Here is a 12,643-nt window from a genome sequence, read left to right as displayed (position 1 = left end):
CAATCAGGATGCAAAACACAATGCACTGTGAAAAAAAAACTGCACAAAAAAATCCGCAAAGCAGCGAGACCGCGAAAGGTGAACCGCGTTATAGCGAGGGATCACTGTATTCCAACCTGGAAAAAGAATGATTCAAATGAATAATATTAAAGCTCCAAATTAATACGACATTATGCCCATGATCGGTGTGTGTTAAGGGTTTGTAGGTGTAATACAGCATGTGAGTGGTATTGTGCAATGGCGTGAAGTTACAAAAGTGTTGTTTGATCCCATAGTTCTTGTGTTTTATCTGCAGGCTGAGTGGGAGCTTTGTCCCCGACCTGATAGTAAGTATGTCCTATCAGATGTGGCTCCATCTCCAGTCTGATGAGAGTGTGGGCTCAATAGGTTTCAAGATCAACTACAAAGGTACACAAAGTTTAATGGTGATATTATTCTATACGGCCTTTGTCTTTGCGTCTGTCATTACCTGCCTCTCTGACACTGTCTGGTCTGTCTGATTTCAAAATCTATTTCTCAACTTAAAGTCGACTCTGTTCTGAGAACAGAGAATATTAAGAAAAGATTTTTAAAGCTCTTAAACTGACTCAATCTTCTACTTTCACCCTCCATCCATCCATCCTGTTATCTTCCCTTTGCCTACAGAGATTGACAAGGATAGTTGTGGTGATCCCGGTACACCTTTGTATGGCTACAAAGAGGGTAATGGATTTTTAAATGGAGATGTTCTTCGCTTCAAATGCCAGTTTGGATTTGAACTCATTGGGGAGAGGATGATTACTTGCCAAAACAACAATCAGTGGTCGGCTAATATCCCCATCTGCATATGTAAGTCTGGACTAATCTTTTTTTCTTATAACGTCAAATAAAGCAGTTACTAGTACACTATGAACATTCACAATAACTCTAAGCTATTGGGGGATTAATTGCAGTAGTGTTAACTGAAAATGTAGCACACAATTGGTAAAGAGCCAAAATGTATAATCGTGAACTAATAACATATGGGTTTGGGGTTGCACTGAAAGAAGAAAATGATTGTTTTCCTGCACTCATGTACAGTAAAAGGCAACATGTAATATGTAGTACTTCAACATTTGTCGTGGCAATATCCCTGTCTTTGGTTTAGATAGATAGAACAATATCAATTACACAGAATCCCTGTTTTGCAATTCTGTATTCTCATGCAGTTTTACTGCAACATGGCCACTCTCCCTGCAGTTTCAGGTTTCTCCAGCTACTCCGTACCCATGGGAGCTGTGCTGTCTCCTGATTTCTGAGCTACTTACACAATTGTGACATTGTTCTGCTGGAATCGCTGTGCACAATTCTGTTATGGCACAATGCACCCTTTAGAGAGCAATATGGCCTGTGAGAGATGCTCTAAGACAAACAACTGTAGTTGCATCAGTGAAGTTTTATAAATCCTCGCTGTTGTCTTGTCCATGTTCTATCATACAGTCCCCTGTTTCTCCAACTTCACCGCGCCCATGGGGACAGTACTGTCCCCAGATTACCCAGAGGGCTACGGGAACAACCTTAACTGTGTGTGGCTGATTATCTCTGAACCTGGCTCGAGGATTCACTTGGCCTTCAATGACTTTGACCTGGAGCCTCCCTACGACTTCCTCACAATCAAAGATGGGGATCAGTCAGAAGCAACGATGCTGGGACGTTTTTCAGGGGCTGAAGTTCCTTCACACCTTACGTCCAACAGCAACATTCTGCAGCTGGAGTTTCAGGCTGATCATTCGATGTCAGGGAGAGGCTTCAACATCACCTACAGCAGTGAGTGATATATATTTTTTAAACTTTCATCTTATATACTATTATACATAAAATCATTTAAAAAAGAAATGCATTAATGCATTATTCAGTACTTATTATGTGAAAACATGCTTGACTAATTGGCAACAAAACCAACCTATATTCCTGATGCCAACAAAAGATTGTCAAATTATGTAAATCAATACTTTAAAAATGAAGACAACTTTCGTTATCAAAATATGTTATATTTTGCCGTTGCCTCTTTTTATGTATTATTTTCTTAAATAACAGAAAATGTTAAGTAAATACTCATATAAAACTGTATTGATGTTAGTTGTTAAATTTAAGTGCCACTTTCTGTACCTATCAATTTGGGATTGTAGTGATGGAAAGACTGTTCCAGCAATCAGTAGAAGAGACGCAGGTTAAACCCTGAAGAGGTCATTGGTCTGACATGAGACCACTATAGAGAAAATCCACTATGCTCACACACACATGCATTCATTTAATATAGAGTTACCAATGAACTAACTGCATGTATCTGGCCGATGGAATGAAGCCAGAATACCTGGAGAAATGTTGTGGGCTTACCTTAACAAAATGCAAATGTTCAAACAGAAATGCCTCAGCCATGAGACAAAGATGCTTATCACTAAATCCTCTGCACAACCTTATAAAATATGAAAACATCTTTAACCTGCAGCTCAGATTAAATGGACTTGTTCATCAAATCATTAAAATAAATCTTTTTTCTCAATGCCGTGCTACATCTTACTAAAATCCACTCACTGTGTTCTCAAACATATGGACATTAACAAAGAATGGCCAAATGCAACTGCATTTGCAACTGCAAGGCTAAATCTGGTCATGCAGTAAATCTTTACACACTTAATAATGATGTACCTAAGTTTGACTTTTCTCACGTTATTAAAAAAAAAAAAGAACAAACTGCGAGATAATTTACTGGTGATCCATAAATGTACATCAGAAAGGCCCTCAGACTTATTCTTAAGACTTGTTTTTTTTTCTTTATTTCATTTGTTCAAAGGGTTTTCCAAGAACAGATCTTACCTCTGTGAATTTTTTTTGTCTTCTTTGTCAAAGTCTCATCCAGCCTTTCTTTGGGCTTGAGACTCATGAATGGTTGGCACCTTGTGGTGAGTCCACTCGATCTGCTCTTAAGTCCTTCCTTGATAGGAGACGTGGATAATGACTGCCTCCTGGAGGGTATTGTTCTCTTGGCTGGCTGTTGTAAGGGCTTTATTTTTTCACAGAGATGGATGCTGGTGCCTTTGATGGACACCCAGGACTTGTGTACGTGGCCGACCTCAATACTGCCTTCTCTTTTTCTCAGAATGTACTAAACAAAACAGCCTTGGTCATAGCACTAGCTTTGAATAGTAATTGAGAGGCTGTAATTGCCCAATCAAAATAAAAACAGGCTAATAAAAATAACACCTATTTGAAAAGTGGAACAATTATGTTTATTGAATGGATCTAGATCTGAAGTAAGAATTTTCAAGGTGTAGACTGCGAAGAAAAATGGAGCTTGGAAAAATATGTCTATTTCAAGACTTTGTTATATCCACTGAAGGGGAAAGTTTGAAAGTGAGTCTGGAAATGTATGGATTTTGTTTTTACATGAGAAAATATGCAGGGACACTTAAACACATTCATTCACATTCAACCAGTATATGAGAATGTTAAACCTGTTTTTTTTATTTTTTGCTTCATTAATTAACTCAGTTAATTATCTTATATGGCTGAAATTAATTTATCCTCAAAGCAGGGGCTGTAAAATAATTAGACAATACAAGTAATTATGAATCCATTATTAGATTACATCTGATTATTAATACATACACTAATATTGTTCTGGTACAAACATGCATATTTTTGTTTTACAAACAACCTCATTTCAGCAAAAATGAAACTTAATAGTCCAATAACTATTCTTTGCTTTAGTTTATGCTACCAGACAACTTTGTTGTTTCTTTTATATTTCACTGGTTGATGCCAACCCACAAGTCTTGGAACAGAAGACTTTCTAATAATCCTGTTTACTGCAAGGGACTACTACTATCACTACTACTTTTTTTTTAAACCTACAGCTAAAATTATTCTTTCTCTTCAAGCTTGGTTCCTCATTGTTGTAACCTTGCTCATGCCTTTGACGTTACATCTTGTTTCTGTCTTCTTCTTACAAGCTTTTGGGCATAATGAGTGCCCTGACCCTGGCATACCTCTAAATGGAAGGCGCTTTGGGGACGATTTCCAGCTGGGTAACTCCATCTCTGTGGTTTGTGAGGAAGGTTTCATCAAAACACAGGGCGCTGACACCATCACATGCCAACTAGAAGAGGGGAACGTAATGTGGAGCGGACCAATTCCCAAATGTGAAGGTACCGGAACAGACGAGTTAATGACTAAGTGGATTTTGGATAGATACATCAGCTGTTTAGTCAGAAAGGAGAACAGGGGAAAAAAAGGAGCATCTGAGTTTGCTTTCTTCACCACACTCAGGAAACATATTTCTAGTAATTTGTGAGGTTATAGTAGTTTGGTGTTCAATACTATATGTTCCTTTCATCTTTTATGTGGGTTCAAAAATCCTTCATTATCTTACAATATGTCCATGTTTCTCCTCCCCTCTCAATCTTTTCCATCATAAATACCCATTTTATCTCTGCTCCTCCAGCTCCTTGCGGGGGTCACTACTCAGGGCCGTCTGGTGTCATTCTCTCCCCGGGGTGGCCCGGCTACTACAAAGACTCTCTGAGTTGTGAGTGGGTCATTGAGGCCGAGGCAGGACGCTCTATCAAGATTAGCTTTGACAGGTCTGTATGACACTACTGAAACAACTCGGGCGTGGAAACAAACAGGCTCACACTTACACAAAGACTTTTAGAAATTGATCACAGGCAATGTACTAGTATATGAAAACGCATGCACTTCAAGTAAATACATTTGCATGTACAGCTTTTAACAAATACTCCGCATGTATTTGGCTTAGCCTTCACTCTGGAAATCTGTGATGGAGCTCAGAACACAGATGTGGGTGAGACGTTAAAAGCCTCAAGTATTATTTTTTATCTTTCTTGTAAAAACGGCAGATATATCACCTTAATGTTCCTCCACATTTTTACATGTCAAAACCTCAAACTTCACATAAAGAATGGCATAATTCTTAGATGGAAAATGATTTGTTTTCAAAATATTTCCACAAAAGAAAATTCTGAAAGTGCCACATATGTTTATATTCAGCTGATTTATTTCTAGGGCCTCTTGCCACAATTATAAATCCAACTCTTTCAGGGTGTGTCTGTTGCAGTCATTGCTCGTTCTTCTTTACAAATAGTTTTACCAATGTCAAATAAATTAGAAAGTCTGCCTTTAAGAATCTACATTCACCTTTTGCAACAGATTTTTAATTTAATGTAGGTTTGGATTTTAATTTGGTCATTCTAATAGATAAATATCCTTTCATCTAAACTATTTCATTCATGTTTGTGCTTCTGAAAGCATGAGCAAAAAGCTCATCCTGCTTATATTTACTATTTTAATTACTCAGACTTCTTTGCTTCTAGGACAGAAAGTTCATTTGATGGATTGAAAAGTTCTTAACTTTGGTTTTTAATTATGGAGTGTAATGTTCTCCTGAGGACTTTATGGAAGAGCTGTATTTATATTAAATTAGACAGATATAAATATATGTAATTTACTATTTAGTTGACTATTAAAGGCAATTAGTGTCATTCAAATTTATAGGGTTCAAAACACAAATGAATGGATATTTCAGATTTTATTAGTGAAATGATTTGAAACCCTTGAAGGCTTTTTGGTCCACTTCACAATTAGGTTCTACTGTGTGTTAAGTTTTTGGTTGTAATGTGACGAAATGTGAAAAATATTAATTGTTTGAAATGCTTTTGGAGGGAATTGTAATTCCATAAGGATATATTGTTACAAATAAAATAAAAATCCCAAATCGTATTAGATCTTATAACTTACTATGTAGATTGACAATTGTAGATTGTCTGGACAATTAGAAACTTTTTAAAACCTTGCTTAGCATTATTTGTGAAATTAATCAGCCATTTTCTCTTTGCCAAAAGTGATTTTGGCAAAAGCAAATCTCCACATCTTTCTTGCCAGAAGATGATGATGATGATGATGATAATAATAATAATTAATAATAATAAAACACCTTTGACAAAAAATGACTTGGATCACTATTTAAGGAAGGTGACAATATAATATAATGTGTGAAAATATTGTAATAAAATGTTGCAGCTGTAATTTCTTTGTGAACTTATTTGTACTGTTTTTCCCCAACAATATTGATTCATTTTGCTGAAACCCTGCACTAAAGGCAGCTGTTTGATGTGGAGACCAGCGAGTGACTACAGATTCATATCATGTCATATTTCCAAGATGCCCATTGATCTTGTGCTGTTGCAATAATCGACATGATTGCTTGCCAGTTATGTCTCATCTTTCATTACATAATTAGTCTTTTTGTAGCAAACTGTAGGTATTGTGCTGAATACAAACATTCCTTCTCTTTCTCCTACTAACTTTGCTATCCTTCTACCCCTAAGGTTTCAAACTGAGCTGAGTTATGATTTTCTGGAAGTGCACGACGGTCCAAACCTGCTTTCTCCTCTGGTTGGCTCGTTTAATGGAACCCAAGTCCCTCAGTTCCTGTTTAGTAGCAGTAACTTCCTATATTTGCTTTTTACAACTGATAACAGTCGATCAAACAGTGGCTTCAAGATCTTCTATGAAGGTGAGAATATAGTGCTGCTTTACCTGGTTTACCTAGAAATTGGGAACGTATTATGTAATTAATCATGCTTTGGTACAAAAAGGCTAACAGGATGCATGTAGGAGGGAGCACCAGGTGGGGAGGGGTTCAGAAGTCGACATGCTTGGTCAGGCTTGGAACCTGTTAAAACTGCATTACACTCTTCATTAAATAACTTTTTAATGGAAGCTCCTCCATTGCAGCATAACAACAATGTTATGCTGCAAAGGTTAACTTACTAAACTGCATACCTGAAGATTTGTTAAGTGTGCATTTCTATAAAATGCATAATTTTTTTGAAGTATCATTCTTTATTGAAACTTAAGTAAGATGAAGTTAGTCAAGTGTGCTCTGAGTAAATAAAAAAAAATATCTGGGGGAAAAAACTAATCTTTATTACATTGCTCAATACCTTCCGGGAGTACATGTTGAGTTCTTCTTGGAGTGTAAATCTAATTGCCTCATCGTTTGCATCATTTGCATCATTTGCATCATTTGCCCTGTTTTCATCAAATAGTCTCTGAAATGATTCATTAGGGCTGCTTGTGTAGAGCTTTCACCTTTTTTTTTTTGTTTTTACACAGCTTTATGGTAAAGCTGTTTCTTGAGTTAACATTTTGCTCTTCTACCTGATTTCACGTGAAGACGACAAATGCTACTTGGCGTGTGGTACACTTTATACTGCCAGTCTTGCTAAAGCTGTCATTGCTACAAGAAGTAGGGTTAATTAGGGGAGCTGTATGTTTGTCATGTTTTCAAGTCACTTTGTTTGCCTGTGTGTTTTTCTACTGAAAGTGAAACACTTTTTGTGTTTCCTCACTTGGTGCATCGGTGAATCAACTAAATCATGCACGTTTCTGTTTGCAATTGAATAAAGGAGCCAGCATAACTTGTTGACTCTGACCCATCACATAGGAGCTCTGTGGTGGTAAATAAAAAAATATCCTAAAAGCCTCAGAGCAATCTAGGGTAGAGAACTGTGGTGCAAAATGTAAAAGTAGGAATAAGTTTCAACAATATTAAAATTCTTGTTTAAAAAAAAAATCGACCTATGCCTGCAGCTGAGACTCCAAGTGACAAATATCCAACTGTCAAAATGTATTCTTGCACTTTGCTGCTTGTCACAAGGAACACTTGTTTGTATGTAAAACAATTCTCATTGCTGCTGCATCAACAAATCTGCCGGTTCAGGAGGCCATTCACTCTCGAAGGTGTACAATTTTAGTGAAATTTGAATGCTAAGCGCTCTTTCTTCCCATGTCATTATGCTTACACTGTTAGCCTTTGAAACATTTTACAGTAAAATATTCTGGGCATAGTGTGATTTATTTTCACAACAGTTTGCACTAGCACCATTACCCGTGTCATTCTGATTTGATTCATAAGACAAAGTTTGCTATTATGTCTGTATTATTGACTGAAAGCAGGCCACGAGTGCCCTTGTCTTATTATGTTTTGCTCTCAAGTGCATTTCTCTTTTGTTGATGAGGCCATTGAAAAGCAATAACAGTAAGATCATATTAGCTTCTTCTATTGCTATTTAGGATATATCTAATTGCTGGAATACCAAGGGAAACCTTGCCAACTTCATTTGTAAAATTGGTCATATAAAAAATAAGGGTGAGTTATGCAGTAAGTAAACTGAGGTAGGGTAATACTGCATTGATTCCCTTTATGTGTAGGAAACCTTAATTAGTTCAGTTACAAAAAAAAAATAGTTTGATTAAAGTATTTGCAGAACAAGACATTTTGTGCACAAAACAGAGTTGCTTATATTTGTGGGAATTTTTTAAAGGTAATTTCTGCAACTTGAAGGCGAAAACTATGATGGCCAAGTATGTTTAAGTGTGCTTTATCTGTTCAAAACACATTATTCCAGAAGTCTAATGACTCATTCAGATGTAGCTCAGCATATACGTCATAATGCCACAATGCTTTTAACAGAGTTTGTCATTCACGTGTTCCAAACAGGAAGTTGTTTAAACTTCTTTCAAACTGTACTCCCACTAAGCAAATGTTATTTATTTAGTAACTTTTATAGATAAAAACCACAAAATGGTTTTTAGATGAAACAAACTAAAACAAAGATACAGATAAAACACAATGAAAAGGATAATACAAGCTATACATTTTCACATACTAATTGAAGCCTGTGTCATTTTGGATTTCTTCCATCTATCTGAGTTTTAGACAAGCTGATCATGAGGTGAATTTGCTTGGATGTTGACTCTTCTTATGATTGGCAAATCTCGTTCATGTTTACTTCTTGTAAACAATTTCTCATAGCATATTTTTTCCAGATTTTTAGTCTTAAAAGTTGCTTCTTGAAGATATTGGTGATGTAATTCCTCTTGGCATCATCACACAAGCCTATTTTCTCCAGACCTGCGAATTGCTAAAACTCCTGGTTTCATAGATTTGGTCACATTTTCTGATTGTCAGTCAATCAAGTATGTTAATTAGCAATACCTGGCTGCTAGTTGTTGCTTAAATCCCATGTTATCAGCATTCTGTTCTTTGTTCTTCAAAAACACCTTCACTAATGACGTTGTGAAATCTTCTGTGGTTTTTTTTGTACATTTGAGCTTGAATTTAATTATTTTAAGAACCTAGAAAAAAACCTCATCACTTTTTTTCTTTATGCTTTATAAAACCTTGAATTGAAACAGGACATGCTTTGTTTTCCTAATATTGGTCTCAGTGTATACTTTGCAAATGCTTTCTTTAGAAAAATAGACTGACTGAGGTAGCTTTTTTCTGTGTATCCGAGCTAAAAATAAAAGTTCTGAAAAGGCTTTCTTAGAATAGTCTCCCTGCCAATGACCTGACAACTGCTTACACATCTGTTGCCAGTCATTTGCCTAAAATCTGCATATTTTTAGTGCATCAAAAGCAACCCTACCTGGAAGAAAGCCAAATGGAAGTCGTGAAAATCACAGGAAAAAATGGGGCCATCTTTTCCCTCCTAATAGAGCTGAAATTTCCACCAGGGCACTCTGGAGGCAAAACAGCCATGAAAGTACTTTTTGTGAAAGCCAAGTGTAGAGGTCCAACATTTTCAGTGAACAGAAGAGAGTATATTTGTACAGCTTCTTGAAGGTCATAGCCTCAATTCTGCCTCCCCGAGAAACAAGTGGCCGGTAATGCTGAACACAACCTAACATGCACCTTTGACCCTTTCTCTGTAGGCTAGTTGATGGTTTATCAACAGTAACAAAAAACAACAGAAAAGGTGCAAACACCCCTACTAAGTTTTCAGGCTTTATTATTTATTCATTTTATTGATGTATTCATATATTTCATGTATTTATTCATACCATAGCAAGAAAGTCAAATACTTAAAACAAAAAAGTTAATGAAAATATATTGTCTGTCTATCTACATATATACTGTGTGATATACAACACACAGTTAATTTATAGAGCCAGGAAGTTGTTCTGTGCTTTTGTGATGTTTGAGGCAGCTATTAAGCAAGTAATTATTTATTTTTTTTTATATCAAGGTTAATATTTGATTCTGCTTGGACATTATTTTATAATAATTCTCAGAGCTATTATGAAGGACTTGTAATGTTTTTTGTGATTATTATAATGCCGAAGGTTTTGACACCAGAGTTTAAGTACAGGATTGAAGTTTATGTAATTGTAAAAAGAACACAAAAAAGTTGTATTTTCATATTTGCGTCACAAAAGTTAAAATCTAATAATAAACATGTAACAGATTACATATGTTTTTGCTTCTTTGTTACTTCATCAGTTGGATACTAATGTCTGCAAAGATGATTAGACTAAATGCAAGTAGCAGTTTTTCAAAAGATAATTTGGGGGCAAAAAGGCATTTCAACCAAATGTGTGAAGTAATTGCCTTTGAACCGAACAACTGGTCGCTCTACTCTTGGCAGCAATAACGGCAGTCATGAATATGTGTTAACTAGCAATAAGCCCTTTGGCCAATCCTTTTTTCCAAAATTGTTTTAGTCAGCTAGATTAGTGGTTTGTCAACCATGTCTATTTAAGCTTATGGCACAACCCTGCAATCAGATTTAAGTCGGAACTAAAGACCACTTCAAAACATTGCCTGTTAAAACCAAAAGCAAAAAAAATTACATTTAATCAAGGTCTTGGAAAAAAAACAAATAGCTCAATACTATCACATCACTTCCTCCATACTTATATTAGATGTAGTAGAAAGCATAAAGTTATCTTAATAAAAATCCAGTTTCATGTCTGAAGTCCACAGAGTATTTTTCCAAACGCTTTGAGGATAATCAAAAAATAATAATTTTTTTTGGGAAACATGAAACATACATTATTGTTTTTTTTTCTTTTGTCAACAATGGTTTACCTTTGAAAATCTTCCATACATGCAATTTTTGTTACAATCTCTAATTTTACATGGGGCTGTATTGGTAGTTTATAGCATTAATAGATTAAATCATATTTTAAAACTCATTTTATGTATTTAAACAGGACTATTTTTAAGAAGGTCAAATACTTTTCACATCTCTGCCAGAATGAAAAATAGCCTTTTCACAGAGTCATTCTCACTTGAGCAGTTGCACACAGAAACGGCTCATAGTAACGGGGAACTCTTTCACAGAGAACCACAAAAAAACAAAAATTCAGGAAATGTTGACTTTTTTTGCACTTTCTGAAACTAACCTAAAACAAAAAAATTAAACCGTGTCATACTTGATAAGGAATGTTTGTGTTTATGTTCTACTAGTGGTCACACTGGACACTTACTCCTGCATGGATCCTGGCATCCCAGTGAATGGTTTGCGGTTAAGCCATGACCTGTCGATTGGGTCGACCGTGTCCTTCCAGTGTGACCTTGGATACAGACTGAGCCATGAAGAACCACTTGTTTGTGAGAAGAATCACTTCTGGAGCCACCCACTGCCTACTTGCGATGGTATGTTAAGATGAACGGTTCATGAGCATTTCAGCACAATACAAAAAGTGCAGCTTTAATTTATCCTTTTGCAACACATCTATTAAATAGGCTAACAACATAATAAAAAAATTATTTGTGAAAAGAAAAATCAATAACATTAAAATACAAATACTAATTTCTGCATGCATTATTAACCTTATAGTTGCGAGTTCTTGTGTGAAGCATTATGAGTAGCCTAGAGCAGCATTGACCATGCAAATGGGTTCTTGTCAGTGCTTCATAACATGTTGTTTTAATCAGAAAAGACCCAGTTTTGAAAACACTATTTTCTGTAAGGAATTGTGGAATGGATTGGGCATGTAGTGTACCGTAAGGTATTTGCCACACGTTTACCTCCTATACAAATTCAATACAGACCAATTGTTTGATTTTAAAATCCACAGCTAGTAATGACTTGGAAACTGAAGGGCTGCTACCATCATAAGATTACTTTATTTTGAAAATACATTTGATAAGCAATAAGCATCCTGTTGGTTGAGAAGCTGATGTCATTCTGGCTTCATAAGCAGACAACCAGACTAATAAAGCAGCTAATATCTGCACAACTGCTATGTTTACTTGAACGCTATTCGTGAATTTAGCAGATGTAATTTCAGTAGTTTTGCTCAACAATGTATGAAAAACTCTAACTTGAAGTAAACAAACACTATGTAACATTTATATCTGTAACAATGTTATTTTGAGAGTCAACAGTAGTAGTAATAATTTTTCTTATTTTAAATACAGGAAATTAAATCATGTTATGTATTGTTTCTTTTTTATATAGTTATTGTAAAACACAATATATGTAGCATATTATCTGTATTGTATTAACTCAAGATTATCTTGCCATGAAGAAATGATAGATATAAATAATGCAAGTCTCTCAAAGTGGAATTTCCCTTATAAATACATTGGGGTATATTCTAGGTATGTCTGTGTGGTGCCAACTGGCTTGACATGCTGCATGTCGAGTAATAATTTGCCTAGCATGTCTATCAACTTTTAATGACTTCATGTAATGTTGGCTCATTAATAAATTAGCAGTTTTTTTTGTTTCTGAGTAATGGTGCAAGTCTGGATGTGTTGTGGTCTCTTAAAAACCCGGAGGGTGGAAGGAAGGACCAGGAGGGAGTG

The 12,643-nt window shown here is 35.7% G+C and overlaps 1 protein-coding gene across 5 annotated transcripts in view; it reads left to right on the top strand.

Annotated features, from left to right (window-relative positions):
* LOC103478352 (CUB and sushi domain-containing protein 3-like) overlaps positions 1 to 12,643 on the top strand; it is a 245,173-nt gene that overhangs the window by 79,730 nt on the left and 152,800 nt on the right. For all 5 annotated transcript variants that reach the window (XM_008432116.3, XM_081597601.1, XM_017309426.2 and 2 more), the window contains 7 exons: positions 296 to 408; positions 646 to 828; positions 1,459 to 1,785; positions 3,972 to 4,166; positions 4,463 to 4,601; positions 6,366 to 6,553; positions 11,297 to 11,485. In XM_008432116.3, coding sequence (XP_008430338.2) covers positions 296 to 408; positions 646 to 828; positions 1,459 to 1,785; positions 3,972 to 4,166; positions 4,463 to 4,601; positions 6,366 to 6,553; positions 11,297 to 11,485 — 1,334 coding nt within the window. The remainder of the gene's footprint in view (positions 1 to 295; positions 409 to 645; positions 829 to 1,458; positions 1,786 to 3,971; positions 4,167 to 4,462; positions 4,602 to 6,365; positions 6,554 to 11,296; positions 11,486 to 12,643) is intronic.

This window comes from Poecilia reticulata, chromosome 16, assembly GCF_904066995.2.
Source record: "Poecilia reticulata chromosome 16, P_reticulata-male-v2, whole genome shotgun sequence".
Classification (NCBI taxonomy): domain Eukaryota; kingdom Metazoa; phylum Chordata; class Actinopteri; order Cyprinodontiformes; family Poeciliidae; genus Poecilia; species Poecilia reticulata.
Note: the sequence above shows the minus strand (reverse complement) of the source record. Positions and strands in the feature narration are given on the sequence as shown.